General features: G+C 46.8%; 1 protein-coding gene across 2 annotated transcripts; it reads left to right on the top strand.

Moving 5' to 3' along the window:
* Window positions 1-662: 662 nt before the first annotated feature.
* HEPH (hephaestin) lies at window positions 663-20,163 on the top strand. 2 transcript variants are annotated; one of them, XM_066182127.1, is made up of 21 exons: window positions 663-831; window positions 2,935-3,179; window positions 3,666-3,878; window positions 4,456-4,635; window positions 4,977-5,231; window positions 5,728-5,896; window positions 7,116-7,255; window positions 8,045-8,176; window positions 8,334-8,545; window positions 10,161-10,311; window positions 10,616-10,828; window positions 11,144-11,354; window positions 11,625-11,764; window positions 12,661-12,792; window positions 14,223-14,329; window positions 15,074-15,299; window positions 16,386-16,427; window positions 16,660-16,799; window positions 17,011-17,173; window positions 17,888-17,920; window positions 19,460-20,163. In XM_066182127.1, exons 1-21 carry the CDS (start codon window positions 671-673, stop codon window positions 19,696-19,698), a joined length of 3,504 nt encoding a protein of 1,167 aa, XP_066038224.1. In that variant the 5' UTR covers window positions 663-670; the 3' UTR covers window positions 19,699-20,163. The 2 variants fall into 2 exon arrangements, with proteins under 2 accessions (XP_066038224.1, XP_066038225.1); XM_066182128.1 differs by lacking the exon at window positions 16,386-16,427.
* Window positions 20,164-22,807: the final 2,644 nt, after the last annotated feature.

Genomic DNA, 22,807 nt, shown 5'->3' on the forward strand with positions numbered 1-22,807 from the left:
GATGATTTCAGGCAGTTTCCCTAACTTTGTTCCAACTTTTTTAGAGTATTTCTGATGCTTATTGCCAACAAGCTTGGTGTCAACTGGAAGTTTTATGAGTAAGCTACTTACTGATCAAAATCGTGGGGAAAATAATGGAACAGAAAGGAAAAACCTTGTGCAGCCTGTTTGAGATGTACCCCTGGATTACAAATAGCTGCTCCCTAAGAATCATCTTTAACGAAGTTAAAATTTAAAGTTACTTCATAGTGACTAAACTGTACTTCCTCAGGTGACTTAGAATAGCGAGATCTTGGTGAGGGTTTAAAATATACAGATAACCTGCTCAGGATTATTTCCTTGAGCTTTGTATGTGGACCTGTGTGGTGATTTGGAATGTGAGCAGTAGTGAAAAAAGGGTCAATTAAACTATTATCAGAGCAGCACATTTGGTAGTGGGGGCTCATTACCGAGGGCATGATCTCCATCTACCTTATGTATCAATTTTGTTACAGAGTGATTTCCTTCTTCAATATTTGAATAATGAACTCAATAGTACTTACACCTGATTTCTTCATACCCTCTCAGAATGTCCAGCACCTTCAAACCAAATGGTCATATTCTGTTTTGTTCTTTTTGTGTTTCCCAAATAGGTGTAGCTTCCAAAAGCTTTGCTTCTCTTCAGGCTGCGATGGGATCAGTCTGGTGGTTGCTGCTCTGCATCCCCATGCTGTCACCCACGTTTGCTGAGGGCATCATCCGAGTCTATTACCTGGGGATTCACGAGGTGGACTGGAACTACGCTCCAACGGGGAGGAATGTGCTCGCTAACCAGAGTATTGCACGTAACCAGTACGTTCGCTTCTGACAGAATTTAGTCTGGGGCTGGCTTTAAGCTGTCATTTGGTGTGTAATTTAATGCAAGTATTTTGGGGCATCTCAGCAAGCAGGAGACACACTCCTGTAGATTCTGATCTTTATGAGCTTAATGTTTAACTTGTTTTATGCTCCTGTGGTAAAACCTGTGTCAGTGGGAAAAGGGATGGTTGGTCTGGAGAGTCCAGAGCCCACACACTAGAGAGAAGTGTATGGAAAACAAACACGGAACAGAAAATAGAGGAGATACAGAACAGATTGTTCTAAAATCCCCCAGATTTTGCAATGCTCTACCCTGGAGTTTAATTTTTCTTAGTTCCAGCTGGTCATCGGCTTGTTTATCCTGAAGCATGATGACTTTTCATCTTTATATAAATGACTTCGCAGAGCCAGCCTGTTTTCATTTCAGTGGAATTTCAAGCCTTAGAGTTAATGGGACTTCCTGCATGGGGTTTTAGGGGCTGTTTGAAAAACTTTTGTTTTTCTTGCAAAAGTAAATTTGGAAACTGCAATAATTGGTTCAAGTTACTGTACAAACAGTGTTTTGGGTTTAGCTTTCAAAACATCAAGCCTTTTTCTTTGGTTGGTGTTTTTTTTGTGTGTGTGGTTTGTTTTGTTTTTTAAAACGTTTCCATAGCATTTTAAAGGCATTTGTGCTTTTTTTCCTTGCCCTCATTTTCTATGACAAATAGCTGGTATTTTTGGCCTGTTCTCACCTTCCATAATAACTAGCACTCAGGTTCAGACACCTTCTTCAGAAACAGCACAGTGGGAACAGGAAAGGCGTGCAGAAACATCAAGGTCTGTCAGTTTATAAAACTCTCTGTTGTCTGGAGATGCTATGTAGATGTAGATAAATTCACAGGAAACACCCCAAAATTCAGGATTAATAAAGATATTACTGCTGACTCCTAAAGTGATAATGAATGCAGTGGATTTTGTTTGGTGTCTCTCGTAATGCATGAAGAGAAGGAAGTGAAATTCAGGGTCATTGAACTTAAAAGCAGTTTAAAAACTGTTGTCACTGTGAACAATCAGTTAATGGGACCTATTTGTACAACGATTGCAGAAATGAGGCTGCTGGCAATTAGAAAGGGATGAGATGTTGATATGATTGATAGAGGTAGCAAATTATTTCAAGAAGGTTTTTTTTTGTTGGGGAGAAATCGACTGTGTGGGGAAAAAGAGGCACATCTGTAAAACAAATTGTGAAATATCTTAAAATCTTCGCTGATATTGCCTGCAGGGATGACTTGGCAAAAAAGGGCTGAACTCTGAATTGTATAGCTAGCGCCAAACCCTGCCTTTTTTTGAATAATGGGGCCAAAGCTTAATATTTGGGTCTCTCACACTGTTCATTCTCTGAGATGTGCATTAGAATTTACCTCCCTTCCAGGGCTGCTCTATTGCTGTGAGTGATCAATCCAAAGGGGGAAGTGAGGGGAGTGACCTTGGGTCTCATTTAGGCTGGTTCCACTAATACCTGAACTGTGATTCATCTCTTATCTATTAAGAATTACCCATAAAGAGCAAATATGCTTGTGAGTTAAACTTTAGTACCTGTATGAAGTTTTAACTCTGGAAGCTGGTTATGTGCTGGGCATGTACCTGCCTGAAGTGTCTGCCACTCTGGGAGGAATTTGTAAACTGTTAAGTAGAAAATCATCTTTCAGACTTCAAATTTTGGCCAGAGCACTCAGGACTCCACTCTTCCTGCCTTGTGATTTAGCTGGAAATGCCACAAAGGAATTGAAGTGAGATTTGAAGAGCCCCGTGAAAGCTGAAGGAGGCATGAGAAAGGTTCTCCCTGTGACACCCACGTGGGATTGTCTGGGAGGCACTGTCCTTCCCATTTCTTGTTTGCAGGGCACAGTTCAGGGTGCACTTTGTGTCTGTTGGTGAAGAGGTGGGGTTGAGGTTGTGGCCATGCATGGGTGGCTTAGGGCATCCCAGGGTCCTCTAATGCCAAAGCTTTCAGCTGTACCCTGGAAAGTGGAGTGTCACCATCACCCTGCTGCAGTATTGACCAGCTGTTGTGTATAATGTGACTCATAGTGCCTTTCCCTTTGAATTCAACAGCCAGGCCTCAGCATTCCTGCAGTCTGGGCAAGACAGGGTGGGAAGCACCTACAAGAAATCTGTCTATAAGCAATACACGGACGCCACGTACACCACTGAGATCCCCAAACCTGCCTGGCTGGGGTTCCTTGGGCCTGTCATCCGAGCAGAAGTAGGGGATACCATTCAAGTACACCTAAAAAATTTTGCTACTCGACCGTATACAATCCATCCTCATGGTGTTTTCTACGAAAAGGACTCTGAAGGTAAATGAGCTACTGCTATCATGGAGACAGATTTTTCTCAGTGGGGATTTAGGAGTATACATGGAGGAGAACTGTCCATAAAGCCCCAGCTGGAAAGCAGCTGCATTTGGGTGCTTGGTAAAGACACCAGGTGTAGGGTTAGCAGGGTCGTGGGGCTGGAGTCCTGACCTGGGCCGAGGTTTCTTGATTTTAGAACCTCCAAAACACTGATCAACTCTAGAGATTGTAGAGACTGTGGGGGCAATGGTGCGGAATTGAAGGCAAAGCAGCACCAGGCAGAACAGAAATAATCCTGCTGACTCTGTGCTGGCCTGTTTACTGGGCAAGTTGCCTTACAGTGGCTCTGTGCCTCAGTGCCTCTTTGAGGAAGTGATGGTTAAACACTATTTCAGCCTTGGGATGGTGAGTCTCAGTTCAGTAAAAGGTTACATGTGTGGGCATCTTGGCTCTTCTTGAATGGATGTTGTGATTGCTCAATTGTTCTAGGATCCCTGTATCCTGATATGTCCCCCCAGGATCAGAAGAAGGATGATGCTGTTTTCCCAGGAAAGAATTACACCTATACTTGGACTGTCCCTGAAGATCACAGTCCAACTGATGATGACCCAAACTGCTTGACCTGGATCTACCACTCTCATATTGATGCACCAAGGGACATTGCATCTGGATTAATTGGGCCTTTACTCACGTGTAAAACAGGTAAAAACACCAAGAGAAAGCAGCTGAGGCCTGCAGTTCCATAATGTAAAGGTCTTGTGGTGACATGAAAAAGGATAGGATGTGAAGGTGCTCTGGTGTGCAGCTCCCAGCTTCAGGGGGAATTGCAACTTGGTTAGAGAGGACAGCACCTGAATTCTGGCTGGATTCTGGTCATTGCATTGTCATTATCCCTTAGTAGTTGGGCAGATGAGCTTGCTGGCCTCCTGATCTAAGAGAGTTGCTTGAATCCCTGTTAAAAGCAGGACTCCTGTCCAAGATCTAGTTTATGTATTAAAAACATGGTGAGTGGTTGGTTTCAGCAAGAGTGAGAAGACTGAAGGTGTTGTAGTTGAGGCAGTGCAGAGCTGCTTGGGAGAGAGAACTGTATGGGCAGGGGTATATTGGAAAAGGGGTGGCCTTGCTGCTCTGTGGTGAGCTGTGAGGATGGTGGGAAAGCATCTGTCTCCAACTCATGTGGCAAGACTTACTCTGCTACTGCTGTTTTAGTCTTTTACCTGATGTGTGATTTTCTGCATGAGTGATTTTCTCCATTCATTCCTCTCTCCTTTCACCTCAGGAGTGCTGACTGGCAGCTCGCAAAGACGCTGGGATGTGGATGTTGATTTTTTTCTGATGTTCAGTGTGGTGGATGAGAACCTAAGCTGGTACCTGGATGACAACATTGCATCATTCTGCACAGATCCTGGCTCTGTAGACAAAGATGATGAGGAATTTCAGGAGAGCAACAAAATGCATGGTCAGTGCCTCCTTTGTGAGGCCAGTGTGTCTGCTGAGATACTCAGGAGTGTCAGTGCTCCAGGATCTGCTCTGAGATCATGTACTTAGGAAATAATATTTTAGGGACAGGGCAATGACTCTGTATAATGGAAGTATTGTTTTGGTTTTATCTTTGTCTTGAGTGAGCTTTTATACCCTATGTTTTAGGAATGAGCTGTGGAGCTGGGCTCTCCAAAGCAGAAGAGGAGGGGGAGTTCTGGTTAGGTCCCATCCTTCTATTGTGTCTGTGCTGTTACTTGCTGGCAGGAGCTCTGAAGGCCCCTTTTCTGCTCTCTAATTTTGGCTTGCTTGGTTTTGCAGCTATTAATGGTTATGTGTTTGGCAACCTCCCTGAGCTGAAGATGTGTGCTGGGGATTCTGTTTCATGGTACCTCTTTGGGATGGGCAATGAAATTGATGTTCACACAGCCTACTTCCATGGAGAGACACTCAAAATCCGGGGCCACAGGACAGATGTGGCCAGCCTCTTCCCAGCCACTTTTGTGACAGCAGAAATGATCCCCAGGAACCCTGGGAGATGGCTGCTGAGCTGCCAGGTCAATGATCACATACAAGGTAAGGCAGAGGGTGGAATATGTCCTGGACTCTATGTCCTCTGTTTTTTTATGTACATGATGTACAGTGTGGTAGGGAGCAGTGCCTTGGGTATGAAAAATGTGCCCAGATGACTGGGTGATGCCTTGTCTTGTAAAACTGGAAGTGGGCTAATGTGCAGGGCAGCTTTGGTGGGGCTGGCTTGGCCCATGGTGTGATGTTTGGTACTGCTGAAAGCTGAGATGAGGCACTGCCTTAAGAGCTCTGGTCCCTGTAAGAGGCACTTGCATGATAGATCTAAGGACAGCAGAACACTCCAGTCACTCTCTGTCCATACTTCCATAGCATCCAATATCTAAGGCTGGAAGTTCTGCTCACTGACTGACACAAAACTCCTTGTTGTGGAGTTACTTGCCTTCTCCCATCCATGTGCCTTTTGGGACAGCAGAGGGAAGGTGGAAATGCCCACTAAGCTGGCTGGAGGGGCTAAGGGAGTGTCCACCTTTGTCTTGGACAGCTGGGATGGGGGCACTCTATGAAGTCCGGCCCTGTTCTCAGCAAGCTGCGGTGCCCAGCCTGGATGGGAGAGTTCGGAAATACTTCATAGCTGCCAAGGAAGTGCAGTGGGACTACGGACCCTCGGGACTCAACCGGATCAGTGGGAAGCAGCTCAGTGACACAGGCAGGTGAGTGAGAGGCTGCTGGGCTTCTGGGCAGTGTTTGGGGAGTCTGGCTTGTATCAGGAAGGCTGCTCAGGAAAATGTGGAATTTCTTTATTTTCAAAATACCTGCCTGCTGTCCACATGGGGTACATTTCCTGGAAAGGCTGATCACCCCATCTAGAAAGGGAGGCTGCTGTAGCTGGACTGCACCAAGAGCAGTACCTTGGGGCCTTCCCATGGGGGTGCTGTGTGGCACAGCTGTACCCACAAGCAGCAGAAGTCTCAGCAGATGGTACAGTCTGACCTGCCACATTTGTGTCTGGGCTTCATTTCTGCTTGCTTACCTAACAAGCCTAACCTAGGAACAGATTAATCTATTTGAGAACATTTCTGTCTAACCTAGGAACAGACTGATCTATTTGAGAAATGATTCAAAAAGCCCCTGGTGCAGCAGGCACAGGGTGGCAGAGCTGGCCTGCAGATGAGCCTCAGAATGGTGTTGCTGCAGGAAGCAATTTCTCTAGGAAATCAGATGCAAGGACTTGGATGGCAGCCCTCCATCCCATGGTGAAGTGACTGGGGTAGCAGTTGAGAGACTTCCCATTCAATCTTTAGCTAACTGAAAGAGAGATTCTTCTTCCTCCAGAGAGATTACTTCCCTTCCCTAGTAATCTGTTAGGGAGGATATACCTTAATCAGATGGAGAAGAGGAAATGTAGAGTGGTTAATTATTTACCCAATGCCATGCAGCAAGCCTTGCAAACCTTAGACCTGTGAGCTGGCCTTGTAACTGCACTGCCTCTCCTGTAAGGCTTGTTACGTATATTTGGTGAGGGTGGTAGTAGAGGAAATAAATACCTTTACAGCTGTTTTATTTTAGTTGTGACTGGGGCTGTCCCCAGCTTCTGAAGAGGTTGGAGTTCTAGCACTGCCTTTCCACTGACTGCACTGCAGATTTGCTCATTCCTTCATGCATCTTGTGTAGGGATGCTGATCACACCTGGCAGGTTCACCTGGGAGAGGGCTGTGTGCTACAGGTGCTCCCTGAACTCACAGGTGGATGACCCTGTAAGGGCAAAAAAGCTTTGCAGAGTCAAAGCTGTGCTTGTTCCAAACTAGAGGTGCTGTCCTTGTCCTTGTGCTGTCTCTTGTACTGCTTGATTTGGAGATGCTGATGACCTTGAGCAGGGGAACAAGGCTGATTCCTCTGTGACATGACTTGACATTTGCTTTTTGCATTTAGTCCTGCTGAGCAGTACTTCAAGCGTAGCCTCTACCGAATTGGGGGTGTCTATTGGAAGGCAAAGTATGTGGAATATACTGATGAGAGCTTCCGCGAGGAAAAGCAGCAATCAGAAGAAGAGAAACACCTTGGAATACTTGGTGAGAATCGTCCAGAAACACAAATCCTCTGTCAGTGTCTGTGAGAAGGATGATGATGCTGGGAGTGCCAAGTGGCTGTACCTGCCTTCTCATTTAGAAGGGCAGGGAGGGGCATGAGAGGTGCTTCACAGCAGTCACATCAGAGCAAAGGGAGCAGGCCGAGGTGCAGGGTGGTAGAATGGACAGAATCACTTCAGGGGTTGTTCCAAAGGTGTTCCAGAGGTAAGGGCTGAGGGGCACAGTATAGTATGTGTGACTAGAGCTAAACAGGTCACAGCAGTAGCTCCTGGTTATATGTTTTGTCTGAGCCCCTTCAAGGCATGCAGCAAACCCCGTGTTCTCACAGAGAGCTTTCTTTCCTGAGTGGGTGCTCAGGGACAGGCTCATAGCTCCTCTCTGGCTAGCTGGGTCATGGGCTTACAGACTGTGGTGGGCTTGGAGCATGTCACACCTCTGAGGCACATGTTTTGAGTGGCTGACGTGGCCTCACGTAGGTGGGGGAGAGACATGGGCCTATCCTGAGGGCATTCCAGCACATCTGGCTGTTCTGTTGCTTCTCTGTGTGAGGGAGTGATGCCTCTGAGTTCTCCTGTGGACCCAAACTGCTTTCAGACAATCCTTGCCAGCCCCTGCTCCCACTGAGCTGCCTTCAGCAGCAACAAGGCCAGCCATCTGCTGGCTCTCATCTTTGGCCCTGCAGCTTGGAGGGAGGTGCCCTATCTGCTTTGGTTTGCCTGATGGCCTGGAGAAATGCTCTGTTGCTGACGTGCTCTCTCTGCTATATTCTAGGTCCGGTGATCAAAGCTGAAGTTGGAGACACCATTCTGGTGACATTTTTTAACAAAGCCTCCTGGCCCTTCAGCATCCAGCCACATGGAGTGTCCTATGGGAAGGCATCGGAAGGGATGTGGTACCATGATGGTTGGTGGATCCCTTTTCTTGAGTACACCCCCATCAGAAGTGCTGGGTACTTGGTTGACACAAATGAAGTAAAGCCTGCTCTGAAAGTAGCTGGTGAGAAGGTGTAACAGAGTTTGTGCAGGGACTTGGGAATAACCCTGTAATCCCTGTTTTAAAGGCCTGTCCCAGAGCGGGGTTTCTGTGGCGCCACTGCACAACTTCACATACCGCTGGACTGTGCCAAGGCACGTGGGGCCCACGCCCAGTGACCCTCCCTGCCTCACCTGGATGTACAGCTCGGCTGCCAATCCTGTCAAAGACTCCAGCTCAGGCTTAGTGGGGCCTCTGCTCATCTGCAAGTCAGGCACTTTGGATGACAACAACAAGCAGGTAAAGGGGTTTTCCTGCCCCATTTCTACCAGGTTTTTGCTTTCATGTAGAGAAAGGAAGCATCAGCAGGACATTAGGGAGCATATTACAAATGAAGTGCAGTAGTGTAAGTCCAGGAAAGTCAAAGCCTTGTTCTTGGCTAAGTTAATGCTGGTACAGCTGGTGCCCAGGTCTCGCCTGGGAAAGGCCAGTAGTGTTCTGGGCTCTCAAGAGCTGCCCTCAGAACAGTTCCTGAGCTTTGCTTTTAATTCACAGACAAACTTGGCCCAACAACTGTACCTTGGAACAGTTACCTTACTGGTAATTCTTGTCCTAAGGCTAGTGTAGCAGGCTGCTTTCAGAGAGGCACATGGAATAGTCCTTGCAGTCCCAGAAACACTGAAAAGACACTTTTGCTTACAGGTGTTCTGCTTGGGTAAAAATCTCAATGCTTTGAGGTTTGGGTGAGCCACATTTATTCTGCCAGAGAAGTTAATTTTCAAGCAGAGCTGGCTACAAAAGAGCATGTGAAAATCCGTGACAGTCTTATGCTTTTGACAGAGAGGTGAAACCGGAACTTCCTCTTGGAATTTCCTCAGGAGTAGTCTATTCCTGGCAGTAAATCTAGGGGAGACAGTAAATTGATATCCCTGGGGAGGTACCAGAGAGAGGAGCAGAGCCTTGTTGTAAAAGACAGCAGATGGCAAATCAAACCCCCACTGCTGTCCTGCAGCATGGCTCAGGGAGCAGTGACAGATCTGGGGACTGCTGCCCTCAGAGCCTTCCTGGGGGAGCTCACATTCAGTGGGGGCACCGTATGATTTAGGAGTGCAGAAGAAATCAATATGCAACCCAGGGTGGAAATGTGGATCTGCTGAGCAAAGAGGATTGGGAATACATACAACCCTCGAGGTGAAGAAGCTGTGATAAAGATAAACATGGGCAGATTTTGAAACAGTGTAAGCAAAAGAGACAGATCTTTGTAAATGTAAGACAGGGAAAAATCACCGGGGGTGGCAATACTGGCTCCACAGTGTCAAGCAAACCTTCAATGAATGCTTAATTGTGGAAGGTGTGGCCACTCTGCTGTACCTGTGTGCTGCAGCCTGGGAATTGCTCACCTTCTCAGCAGGCTAGCTGCCTATGTGCTGCTGGGGACAGTGACACCAGTCAGGAGAGTCTGGACACCATCACAGCGTTCTTTTGGTGGGGAAACACCATACATTTCTTAGGAGAATTAACACTCTCAAGGATTTAGGGTAGTTAAAAAATCCCCAATCCAGGCCTGCAATAGGAGGCAGGAGGAATGTGATGTGGTCATCAGCCTGCCTTGTGTGTGGGCTCTGGTCTGGGTCTGGTTTGGACATACACCTTAGGTGTGGGGGAGGAGGGGGGCACTGACTTCATAGCCTTGGCTGTGTTTTGTTCATTTTATTCTGGGGAAATATGGAAAATAGTGGTGCTTTTTGTGAAATAAAAGAGGAATATTCAACATGAGTAAAGAGTCAGAGTCCTGTCCCTCAATGAGCCACATTTTTAAATACAGGGGAATATAAGAGCCAAGCAAAACAGCTTTAACACTAAGGATAGTTAATTGTTGCATTTTAGAAGTTAACAGCCATCATTTTAATTACAGAAAGGGATCGACAAAGAATTTTATCTTCTCTTCAACGTGTTTGATGAGAACCTCAGCTGGTATTTAAATGCCAACATAAAGTACTACTTGAGGATGGAAGAGACATCTGTGAAAAAGGATGATGGCTTTGAGGAATCCAACAGGATGCATGGTATGGTTGGAAGCTGCTCTATGACAGCAGGAATGAACCTGCAGAGCACAGGCTGGTGTTCATGTAAAGGCTGAGCTGGGGGCTGGAAGGGCTATGTTGGCCTGGAATCAAGCCAGGCTGGAGGCACCAGGTGAGACATGGACAAGCAGCACAGCTGTCTGGAGAAGTGTGCTCTCAGTGTATTCAGGGGTGAATTACAAATAACCCTTCCTCTGATTGGCAGGCCTGTCCCACAAGGACGGTATGCTCAAAATCTCCTGGCTGACACCTGCCTGCAGAGAGTTAACTGCTTTCTCCTTTCCAGCCATCAATGGACTTATGTTTGGTAACTTGCCTGGGCTGGATGTGTGTGAAGGAGACAAAGTGTCCTGGCACCTCCTGGGCTTGGGCAGTGAAGCGGATGTACATGGAGCTGTGTTTCAGGGAAACACCATGCAGATGAACGGGATGCGGAGAGATTCAGCCAGTCTGTTCCCCCACACATTTGCCACTGCTTACATGCAGCCTGATAACAGCGGTGAGTGCCTGCACAGCTGACTGGGCGGATGGAAGAGTCTCCCATTGTGGTATTTGCTCCTGTGGCAGATTCTCTAGCGTGGTGTGAACTCTTACAGGGTGAGCTGTGCCACAGGTGCTTATTGTGTAAGAAAGCTTCCTCTGAGATGATTTGTGCAGGACTTTGTTGTGCCATTCCTGCTTGATTTCTCCAGTGACTCCTTTTAACCTTGGCGTGTGGCCGCCGAGCTCCCTATGCACCACAGAGATACACCAAGCACATACTGACACTGGTTGGGGAAGCAACTGATTTCCTTGTTCATCCTGCCTCCCTCAGGGACTTTTGAGATCTACTGCCAGACGAGCAATCACTACCAGTCTGGGATGAGGCAACAGTACAGTGTTTCCAAGTGTGGAAAGACGGGCACTGCCTCTGCCCGTCACTACACGGGAGTGCGGACGTTCTACATCGCGGCAGAGGAGCTGGTGTGGGACTATGCGCCTGACCGCAGCTGGGAGAGGGAACGACACAACCACTCTGCAGAGAGGTAGAGCCCACCTTCTGGGGAAGCCTGTAGCTTCCCAGGTGTCCCAGCAGACCCTGGTGGAGCCTGTTGGGTGTCTTGGCTACCCTGTCACCTGGTGCATATGCTGGTGGTGCTGCTGATGAGAGCGCAGCCGTCCATGTCATTGTGCTCTCCTTTGCAGCCCAAACTGGCTCTGGGAAGTCCCTTCAGCTTATGAACCCCCTGACACTAGTTAGTTCTTCATTCCCCATGAAGTTTTGGTTATTTCAGCACTTGTTCTGCATTTCTCAGCTATGCTGACGTGTTTTTGAACAACGAGAATGGACTGCTCGGCTCCAGGTACAAGAAAGCAGTTTACAGGGAATACACCGATGGCACTTTCCAAACCCCCAAGGCCAGGACAAGTGATGACGAGCACCTAGGGATACTGGGTAAGGATGTGTGCAAGGGGTTCACCTTCTTCTCACACACAGCAATGGGACTGGGGCTCTAAAGCTGCAGTGGCTCACAGCTGTAATCTGAAGGCTCACTGAATGTTTAGGCATCTGCTGTGCATGTAAGTGCAGAGATTGGGACTGTCTCCTACTCACATCTGCCACCTTGGAGACAGCAGTTGGAAAAGTCCTGTACACAGCTTGCAGGAAAGCCTGGGCTTTTTCACTGGTCTTTGCACCAGTGTTCTCTCATGGCTTGGGCAAAGCATGTTTCACAGCTGCATTTCTTTGAGTGTGGGACAGAAACAACCACTGACTTCAGAGCAGTCTGAGAAATAGAGGGGAAAATATGTAGCTGTGAGAAATGCTTCTGGAGCAAAAGCAGGCAGCTTTGGGAAGTGGAGGAGCATTTTGTGTGGCTAGTTGAGGTCTGTGGAGACAGAATTCTGTGTTACAAACCCAAGGCTGTAAGTGGTGTCAGGGCAGGCCCACTGAGGCAGCCACTCAAAACAGGCTGCAGCTCTGATTTGTAACGCGGTCAGGCTTGGTTGAATATTACCTCATTTTTTGAAACTAATACCAAGGGGTGATCAACATGTGATGTTTAGCATAACAGTATTCAGAAATAAAGCCTTAGCTGTGCTGGGCCCAGTTAAGATGTGTAACCATCTTCATTGTCCTCATTGTGAAAATCAGTCCAGTTTCCTAAGACTTGCTTTGGGACTGACATTCAGTTCTCTTTTTGGGAGGTAGGGAAGAGGAAGGGGAACATAATAAATATTGTAAGTTAATATTTCTGGGGAAAAGATACTGAGGGTGAGGTGGTGGGGAATATCCCAGGAGATGTGCTGATGGATTTTGCTGGTCTCAGAGTACACTCTTCCTGTCTCAAGGTCCTTTTCTATGGGCGGAAGTGGGTGACATTCTCAACATCGTGTTCAAGAACAACGCCTCGCGACCCTACTCTGTGCATGCACATGGGGTGCTGGAGCAGCAGTCTGGGCATCCCCAAGTGGCAAACCCTGGTAGGTCCCTGTCTCTAGCTGCATTCCTGTGTGGTCTCACTCAGCTGATTTTATCCCAGAGCCAGACTGGTTTCCTTAAGCAGCCTCAGATGTCCTGGTTTTGTTACAGTAGAGTGCTGGAGCTGGACAGTAACTGGTCTTTCAGGTCCAGCACAGTTTTAGTGATACTATCTGTGTGGGGATGGCAGCCATCTGGGACAGGTGTAGGACATTCTTCTGTGTGCAGCCTTATCCCCGCACCACACGGAGTGTGGTCTGTCTGTGGGAAGGGGAGGGTGATGGCAGGTGACAGCTCAGCTTGTCCTGGGATGGGGGAGCCTCTTCTTTGGGATGCACTAGTGCAATAGTATGAAAACAGTATGAAATAGGAGAAACGCACAGGTGCTTGCTGGGACCTGACTGAAATGGCCACTTTGTCTCATGATCTGGATGCCAATGTATTTGATTTTTGGTCCCCTCCTGTTGCAGCAGCCCTCTCATTAGACAGTAAAAATGAGCCAAGGCACAGACTGCTTGTTAAACACAGCATAAGAGGGGTCCTGTTTTTTTTCCTCTTCACAGCCTAGTCATCTTAACTCCAACTATTCGCTAACTCTGGCTGCAGCAAGCTCCTTCTGTAGGTTTCCCTTGCAGCCTCTGACTGCTGGTTATTTCCTGCTAAACTATTACTGAAGGTATTAGTTTGGGGAGTCTGAATGCAGGCTTTTACCTAGCTAGACTACGACTTGCAGGTTCCAGCAACAGGCTCTAACTGCAGACCCAAACTGTGATTCTCTCTCCCCAGGATCTTGCTTCATGATTCCCTCCTTCATGCTCCTCAGAGTTTCTCCTCCATGATAATCCTGCCCTTACCAGCTTAACCCCCTCTTTTATCTCATTCATCCTTACTGGATATAGCTGTTACTCATCATGGGCAAGGCTGTACTGGTTAATTAACACAGCTGTTACTTATCAGGGGTGAGGTCACCTGTATTCCCTTCTCCTACACCCTCCAGCTGGCCCAGACTGTCCAAGGCACAGTCAGGCTGTCAGTCAGATCTTGTCTTTGTGAAATGGCTGCTAATATGAAAAACAGGTGATTTTAAACTCCATTTTGATTCTGCATCATAAATCCACTTCGAAGAGAAGGAAGATTATCTTAAGCTCCATCTGAATGGTCATTTCCATGGTCAGGTCCAGTCTCGAAAGCAGCAAATAAACCTGTACTGTGCTGGTACCAAGACAGTGTTTGCATCCTGTGACCTCTCAGTCTTGCTCTGAGAGGGGAGCTTCCACCCTGCTTTGTGTTTGGGGAAGGCAGATGCAATATCTGGCAAATACAGAATTGAATTTGGCCTTTGGAGACAGGATTTTTCCTTTTTCCATTTTGTTTTGCTGCTGCTTAGTGAGTGGGTGTGTCAGCTGGTGTACAGTGCCATTGTGTCCCTCAGGTGACATTGTGACATACCGCTGGGAAGTTCCCGAGAGATCTGGTCCAGGGCCAAATGATTCAGCCTGTGTTCCTTGGATCTACTACTCTGCGGTGGACCCAGTAAAGGTAAAATAAAAGTTATAACCAGAAAATCCTGGTTATAAATTTTTTACCCTGTTTAGAAAACAATGTAGTTGGGTACAATTTAAGAGATTGGCCCAGTGCAGAGGTGGAAGAATCACCTGGTAACATGTCCAGTCTTCTCCTTGGAGAGGAAATCATCTGAATTTGTCCTGATAACTGTCCTTACTTTTTCCTAACAAACCTTCATAAAACAATTCCACTGTCTCTCCTTGCTACCAACCTTCCTCCAGTTATTTTTAGGCTATTAGAACATGTCCCAGTTGGTCATGGTTTCTACTGGTGAGGGCCATAGGGGTAATCTATAAAAAAGCAGAAATTGTCCAAAATAAACCTCATGAATAAAGCAGGCAGATTTGATCATTGCTAGAAGTGTCATAGCACTGATTTCACAGGGCAACAACCTGAAGGATCCTGCAATAAACCATTGCATTCAACCCAGAAACAAAGGCCTTCTTATCTCAAGTTGCAGATGTTTTTGCAGTCACTGAGTGGAAAATGCTTTGATACCATCCATATTTATGACTTCTGGATTTGCATTTGTAAGAGCACAGTTCCTGTTCCTGTGCTTCAGGGGCTGATGCTCTCCAACAAGAATACTTTACAGCAGCACTGGTTGTTTTAGGTGGGATGATGCAGGAATAGAAGATGATTCCTGAAAGGCAAAGAACTGTGCATGGAAGTGGGTGAGAAGGTCCTTGCCTCAGAGCTCTCCTTCCTTCTCATTAGGATATGTACAGTGGGCTGATCGGGCCCCTGAAGGTCTGCCGGAAAGGAGCCCTGCGATCCAGTGGGACCAGGAAGGATGTGAAGAGGGAGTTTGCTCTGCTCTTCCTGGTCTTTGATGAAAATCAGTCCTGGTACTTGGAGGAGAATGTGGAATGTTTCAGTAAGGGAAATCACAAGGAGATCGACTTGCTGGATGAGAAATTTGTGGAAAGCAACAAAATGCACGGTAATGTTGGTGTTGATTCCGCAACCTCTCTAAGTAGGTAGCCTGGCTTGTGGTGAATGTCCTCATCCTTTCCCATTATCAGTGGCACAAACAGAATTAAACTGTCTGTTCTCAATATCACAGCACACCTACAGCCCAAATCCTTGATCTGCAGAGAAGGCTGATCATTGTGGCTGTCCCTGTAAGGAGGAATAGCAACATCCTGGCCAGAGGTTAATCTCTGATGTGTCTGAGTGACTCAGAAAAGGAAATAAAATAAAGCATGAAATTAACTTGTCAGACAAATTTAATTATTTTTGTCTTGGGGACCATCAGAGTATGTTAGACATCAAATTATTTTGCTGAGCTATGTGGCTGCAAGATGTGGCTTAGTTGTTTTAGCTGTTTTAGGGTATTTCTGCCACAGAAGGATGAATATATTTGTTTAAATTAGCGTGTTATTTATGTTAATTTCTCTCCATATTATATCTAAAATACCCTCAGTGAAACAGGTCCCTTGACAGTTTTGCACATAAGAATACTGAGCATTTTGTGTACTGTCATTACTACTGGTTCTGTATGGGTGAGATAAAGACTCTCCAAATATATGTCCATGAAGGTGTAATTGTTAACCCAGCATTACAGCTAGCAGAACCAGCATGCTGAGGTTGGTTACTTGTCTTAGGCTACACAGAGTGTCCAGGGCAGACCTGGGAGTAAAAACCTGGTGCTCTGCCCTCAGATCCTGCCTCTTTCCGTTTTATTCCCTCTCTTGTCATCTGAGCATGAGAGTCTCTGTGTGTGTGCCATAGCAGTCAGCTCATTCACTGTTTTGATCCTTTTCCTGCATGTGCAGTCACAGCAGAATTCCTTCCAGCTGTGCTAATTGGGAGATAAAGTCCTGCCATGCAGGGATCATACAAGTGGTTGGAATGTGATGTGTGTGGCCAGCCTGAGGCCCAGCACCACAGGGCTGCCCACTGGCAGGATTTACCCCTTTACAATGTTTATCAAGGAAATTGCTCAGACATTTATGTGTATGTAGGTAGATACCTGTTTTTCCATCACTGGGCTGAAAATGCCATTTTTATGCATTTTGACTTACAGAAGCAACCACTTCTGCTGGCCGACTGCAGGTTTTCAACAAAGGTAGTTTTTGAGATTTATTTGAGGCCTTGAGTGCAAGTCACTTGTCCTGACTGTGAGCAGAGTGGATTAGTAGCTGAACTGGGGGGACTGTCCTGTGGGGGACACTAGCTGCTTATACACTGGGTGCTGTATGAGCTTTGTAGCCTTGAATTTGCCACGTTCCTCTGAGGAGGTGCAGCACCCATTCAATGTCACTAACAGCCTTTTCCCCTCTGTGTTATTCCCTGCACAGCAATCAATGGCAGGCTCTATGCCACCTTGCCTGGGCTGACCATGTACCAGGGAGAGAGGGTGAACTGGTACCTGCTGGGTATGGGTCACGAGGTTGATGTTCACACAGTCCATTTTCATGCTGAGACCTTCATATACAAGGTAAGAATACCTGCTGATGGTAAAGCAGATCCTGACCACTGGCATTACCAGGTTGTTTGCTTTCCAGGCTGCAGCCCTGGAGCTGCCTTTTGAAAGCTTTGGGATTTTTTGAACATTAAAAAGCTGAAGTGGTCCCCAGCAACACTGGCAGAATTTTGTTCCTGAGAAGATGCATTGAGCACTGCAGCTAATGGCCTCCCTTTTCTGGCAGAATGGCAAAAGCTACAGAGCAGATGTTGTGGATCTGTTCCCTGGGACCTTTGAAATGGTGGAGATGCTGGTTGGGAACCCTGGGACATGGCTGCTTCACTGTCATGTGTCTGACCATATCCATGCTGGGATGGAGATCCTCTTCACTGTCCTGCCTAGAGGAGGTAGGGAGCTGTCACTGTAAAACATCCAGCAGCACTTCCTGTTACTGCTGTGAAATTCTGAGTGTTTGTATCTCAACTCTCTTACATACTACAAAAAGACAGTTAATGGAACAGATAACTACTTAAGTGTTATTAAATTATGATGTTCCCTTTAAATATGGTAAAACCTGGAGCTGGAGTTAAAAACAAATTGTCTTCTGGAGTTTACCGGAGCTATGTTGTTATTCTGAGTTTGATTTTTAGCTTGTGTCTGAATTGCCATGTTCAGCTCTCAGCCAGTAATTGCTCTTGTACTGAGAACTGGAAGGTGCTCAGAGGTGAGTGACTGTCAGTGCTGGGTTAGGCTGCAATGGAGCCCACATGATTATGTGGTTTTAGATCTATTACCAAAACAGTGAATGTCCCAGTGTCTCAGCTGTGGATGACCAGTGCCTGCCCCGTGTCAGGGCCATCTCTGTTTCTCCCTCAGCATTTTCCTTTTGAAGGCTGGAAAGGCTAGTGCACTGGGACTGGGACTGGGGCTGCCTCTGAAGCAGGTGATACAATAATTCTCTTTTCTGAGGTAGAACGGGAAAACATGGACAGGACAAAGGACAGCCTGCTTGTCCTGTAAAACCGTGCTGCCTCTAGGTCTGATCTTTGCCAGATGTGCCTTGTTCTGGGCTTTGCCTGCTTAGCCCAACACCTTCTCACCCTCCTTTTGTTTCCTTTCAGAATCAGAGCTGGAAGACTTGACTGCCACCCCAGGTATGGTGTGTACAGCATTGCCAAACCCTGTCTGTGGGAAGGGGAGAGGGCAGACCCCTGAGCAGTGCAGAGGTTTGGATCTGTGTAAGGGGAGGGCAGAACACACACAGCACACGCAGCCTCAACTCTGCCAGCCTGTGTGCCTTGGTGTGAGGCCTTGCTTCAGTAGATAACAGGAGGGCAGCAGTCTGTCCTCTGGTGATAGAAATAAGGAAGTTGGGCTGGTTAGGCTTGTGTGCCTGTGTTAGGTGGAAAAGGTTAGTGACCTCACACGCTGTTGTGCCTGCTATATATGGATTCAGAGAATGAGCTTAGGTACTGGCAGAGATTTAGAGGAGGGTGCCTGGGATGGGTTGTCTTCCCTCTTTGGACTGTAAATGACCGTGTGGTTTAGGGAAGTTTCACAATCATCTCTACAAGCCAAAGGGATGGAGTCAGCAAGTAAACAAGCACATCTGCCTTCTGCTCTGATGTTCCCCTGAGAAAAGAGCCCAAGCACATGCCTGGAGTTTTGGACATTGTAAAGAACAGATGTGAGAAGACATTTGCTTGAGCAGTGCAGGGAGAAGGGAGGCAGTAGATACAATCCCTTTGAAATTTTCTGTGGTAGAAGTCTATGTAATGTACACTGGTGGTTTATTTTCCTGATTCTTCATCTTTCTTCACAAGTCCATTTTTCAGCTGCTGTGAGGAAAATCAGCTGAGCTGATTTGAGAACCAGTTCAGGCCAGCTACAAATGCAGCTACCTACCTTCAACTCAGCGGGCTTTCTCCTCTGTTATTTCAGTAATTTTCTCCCCGACATTTTCCTCACTCAAAACGGACAAACCAGAAGAGGGGTAGGAAATATGTGAGAGCAGTAGTGACAATATTAAATAATTTGGTGTTATACCATGTGCAGATACCAGCTTGTCTGTGCTCACCAGGCAGAAACCTTGGCCAACAGTTGTTGCCTGAGCAGACAGCCCCTTTTTTCAGGAGTTGGCTGCCTCTGTGTGGAGGCACAAGCAAGCTCAGGATCTTGGTGACTCGCCATGGGCATGGCTGAGTGAGGGCACTCAGTGGTGTGTAGGACAGCAGCCATGAGCACAGGGAGCATGGTTTGGGGCAACTTGCAGCAGCCCCAGCCTGGACACATGTTCTCATCTCTGGGCTGGGGACAGCAGTGGCTGACTGGGCTGAGACACTGTCAGGTTCTGGGATGAAGCAGGTTACGAAGGGAACCATTTATCTCAAATCTGTGTGGGCTCAGGGATGACGGTCTGACAGACGGGTGGCACCAGGGCCTCATTTGAAGCATTAAGGATGGAAAAGACCTCTAAGATCATTAAGTCCAAACATTAACTCAGCACTGTCGTATCTACCACTGAAACATGTCTCTAAGCTCCATATCTACACATCTTTGGAACATTTCCAGAGATGGTGATTGCATGACTTTACATCAGGTTTTTCTTAATGCTCCTCTCTTGCATTTCTTGTAACCTTTCAGTTCTGGTATTGCTGGCTCTTGTTGAAAATACCTTTCTGTTTTTCTCTCAGTGTTGCTGCCTGAGGATGAGGATGACTCCCTGATGCTTTTTGGATCTAAGGTGACCCAAGGGCAGATAGAGGCCACAGTCATCTCTCTGGCTGTAGTAGGAGTCCTGCTGCTCCTGGCTGCTGGTGTCCTCCTGGGAGCAGTCATCCGTCTCGAGAGGCAAAAGAAGTTACGACGCAATCGGAGATCCATCCTGGATGACGGATTCAAACTCATGTCTCAAAAGAATTCTGGTCTCTGAAAGACATGTACAAACATTTTGAGCTATGTGCTTGGAGGAGGGGGCTGGATTCTTGTCCACAGCAAAGATTTTGGGGCATCATTTCAATTGTGCACTGTACTTCTAGGAGCTGAGGAGGGAAAGATGGAGCCCTGACTTCTTCATATATTCTCCTCAGCCCTCTGTAAAGAAAATCCAAGAGAAATCCAAGGATCCTTTGAACTGACTGAAGACAAGTGATGATTAAAAAAGGTCCTTCTGGAGTACTCTCCTTCCCCAAGGAAGAGAGGGGACATTTTCTTCTCTCCAGAACAGCTCCTTGGTCTTTTCTGGCAGAATAGCTTAGGCCAGATTCCAGTCTTGCTCCATTGCCAAGTTGGGGATTATCTCACAAGAAACTGTGAACCATTCATGTAATTAATTTAAAGAAAGATAATATTTTCAGTTTTGTGATTCAATGAAGAATACAGAAAAAAAAATTGTTAATTTAGAGTTGGATTGCTGTTTTTGATGAGTAAGTGGGCAGATAGTAATTCAGGGCACTGCATATCACTGTGACAACCCCATCAAGGACCATGACAAGCTGTGCCTCACTATCAGCCTTGCTGTGACACATCCTTTTGCTCTTTGCTGAGGGCAAACTGGGAGTGGGTGGTGGGACCTGGGTTCTGTAGCTTACCTGTGAGCTGTGGTAGCCATCTTCCAGCATCAGCTGTGTCCACACATGTCAGCACAACATCCTGTGTGTGCCCACACATCCTACAGTCCCATTGTCCTGTGGGTCAGGTCCTATCCTATGAAATACGTGTCCAGCTTCCTCCCCTGAATCCCCATTTCCCAAATGGATGAAGGTTAGTGCTTCCATATTTCTATGCCTGGTTTTCAAATGGAAAGAGCATAAAAGCAGTCTGTTTTGGGTGGCTTTCAGAGGCAATTCAAACAGCTAAGTGGCTCTAATTACAAGGTACTGCTGCGGGCTCCTTAGGTATAACAGCACCATTTTCTTTAGAACAGTAGTTATCACATACTTAATCATGTTCAATTCATATCAAGCCCCTGCATATTTCCAGCTGCCTTTTCCTTTGGCAGTGAGGACAAAGCTCATTATTTTTCTTTCATTACACTTCATTAAGCCTGGTGAGGGGCAGGAGGGCTGTTGAACACTCCTGAATATGGATGATCTTTGCTCAGATTCAAGCCTGTTTCAGTTGCTAATGCAAACCAGAGGTTTCCAAACCCATCGGTTGCAGGGAATTTTAGAAGCTATGGCATGAGAAATAAGAATGAAGAAAGAAGTCTTTTTTTTTTTTCCTACCTTGACTTGTTAAAAATAGATTAAGAAAATGTTTTGGGCCTGCACAGAGACAAAGGAATGAGTTTAAATGTATTTCCTTGCTTCAGGGCAGCAGAATGGGGAAATTGCCCTTCCTGCAGCTCTGCAACCTGGTCCTATTCTGGGCTTTGGGTGCTGGCCCCAAGCAGGGCAGCAGAGGGCTAGGAGCTGGATTTCACACATTCCATAAACAACAGGCTACCAAAATTCCACCAATGTAATGTTTTTTGGGCCGAGTGGAGCATTAGTGGTATGGTCTCTCCAGCAGGGGTTGTAAGGAGGACTGTGGGCAGGCTCTGGAGAAGTCTGTGGTGCCAGGGCTGTGTCCTGTGAGCACCAATTCCTCCTCAAACTGACAAAACTCAAGGGAAAGCTTTGGACAAAACAGAAACAGATCATTTTTCTCGAACCTTCTGTTGCAGCAAACTGACAAAGCAGAGTTTATCACCAAGTTCACAACTGCTTCTAAGTGAGAGTCAACTCTCCCAGCCAGCGTGCATCTGAGGAGGGGGAGAGGTCACAGAATCACAAAATACTCTGAGTTGGAAGGGATCTACAAGGATCATAGAGCCTGGTTCTCAGGTGAATGGCTCATACAGGGATTGAACCCTCAACCCTGGCATTATTAGCACCATGCTCTAACCAACTGTGCTAGTCCAATAAACCTCCACCATAAACCCTCCCCACTTTTTACCCACAGAGGTTTACTGCCATGGAAGAACAGGTGTTGCAGCTTTTGTATGGGATAAATGTAAGAAGCATTTTATAGAGGCTGTTGTCATCACTACCTGTAGGTAGTGGCTTGCTGTCTGCTGTTCTTCCTAGACCCCCATTAGCTGTGATGACACTTTCAAAAGTTGACCCAGATGATCACACATCTCTTTGAACCCTTCCAGGCTATCTCAGGTGACTGCAAAGCAGGGTTGCTTGTTACATAGCAGCAGGTGGCTGTTTGCAGCAGGGCTGGGCTGGGATGGGATCCCTGCACTGTTTCCCTGCTCAGTGATGGGCAGGCGGTCCTACCCTCAGCCATGGCCGTGTGGCTCATCCTCCTCCTGACTCCATTCCAGCTGTGCATGGGAGTCACATGAGTCAAAAGCCTTTTGGTTGGGTATATGGAAATATAAAGTGCTGTCCTTGTACTTTTTTCTCAAAGCACAGAAGTTTGTGTGGAATTAACCCATGGCACTCCATAAAACAACTGACACTGGTAATTGTCAGTGAAAGGGTTTGCTGGGCTCTCAGCTGTTGTGCAGCCTCTAATTCTGAACTGAATTGCTTGGTGTTCCAGACTGGCTGTGCTGACTGTTTGCAATTTTGTTGGCAGAGCAAATTATAGGAGTGATAGCAGATCTGGAGCAACGCGCTCATGGACTGCCCGAGGAGAGGAATTCAGGCACAGCAGCTGCCAAAATAAGGGGATCTGCAAGGTAAAATCAGAGGATGGATCTGAGCAGAAGAGAAAGCTGCATCTGGCTTATTCATATATGGAGTCTGGGATATGGGATGCCTAAATAAGGGAATGTGCATATACGAGGTACCAGACCTGCCGCAGCACTCGTCTTGGAAACAATAAATTCAGTCACAGACTGTTCTGGGATGTGAGAAGAGCAGGACTGGGCATGTGATTGATCAAACAGCTGTTGCTGAAATTAGCATTTGTGGTGTTAAAAATCAAAGACAGCCTGTCTTGGAAATCAATTTGTTTGTTAATTTGCTCTTATTTTGGGGAGAGTAGATCTGTTGCTCACCAGGTGCTTTATAAACCTAATGTCCTTTGGTGTTCTTGAGAGACAG

Source organism: Chamaea fasciata, unplaced genomic scaffold (assembly GCF_029207755.1).
Source record: "Chamaea fasciata isolate MVZ Bird 193981 ecotype frontalis unplaced genomic scaffold, bChaFas1.0.hap1 SCAF_4, whole genome shotgun sequence".
NCBI lineage: Eukaryota > Metazoa > Chordata > Aves > Passeriformes > Sylviidae > Chamaea > Chamaea fasciata.

What these genes read in the sequence shown, in the direction of transcription:
- HEPH (XM_066182127.1), top strand. Translation starts at nt 671, where the DNA reads ATGGGATCAGTCTGGTGGTTGCTGCTCTGCATCCCCATGCTGTCACCC. An exon ending in TGGATGACAACAACAAGCAG is followed by an intron (nt 8,546 to 10,160) that starts GTAAAGGGGTTT and finishes TTTTAATTACAG; the next exon opens with AAAGGGATCGACAAAGAATT. An exon ending in CATGCAGCCTGATAACAGCG is followed by an intron (nt 10,829 to 11,143) that starts GTGAGTGCCTGC and finishes TGCCTCCCTCAG; the next exon opens with GGACTTTTGAGATCTACTGC.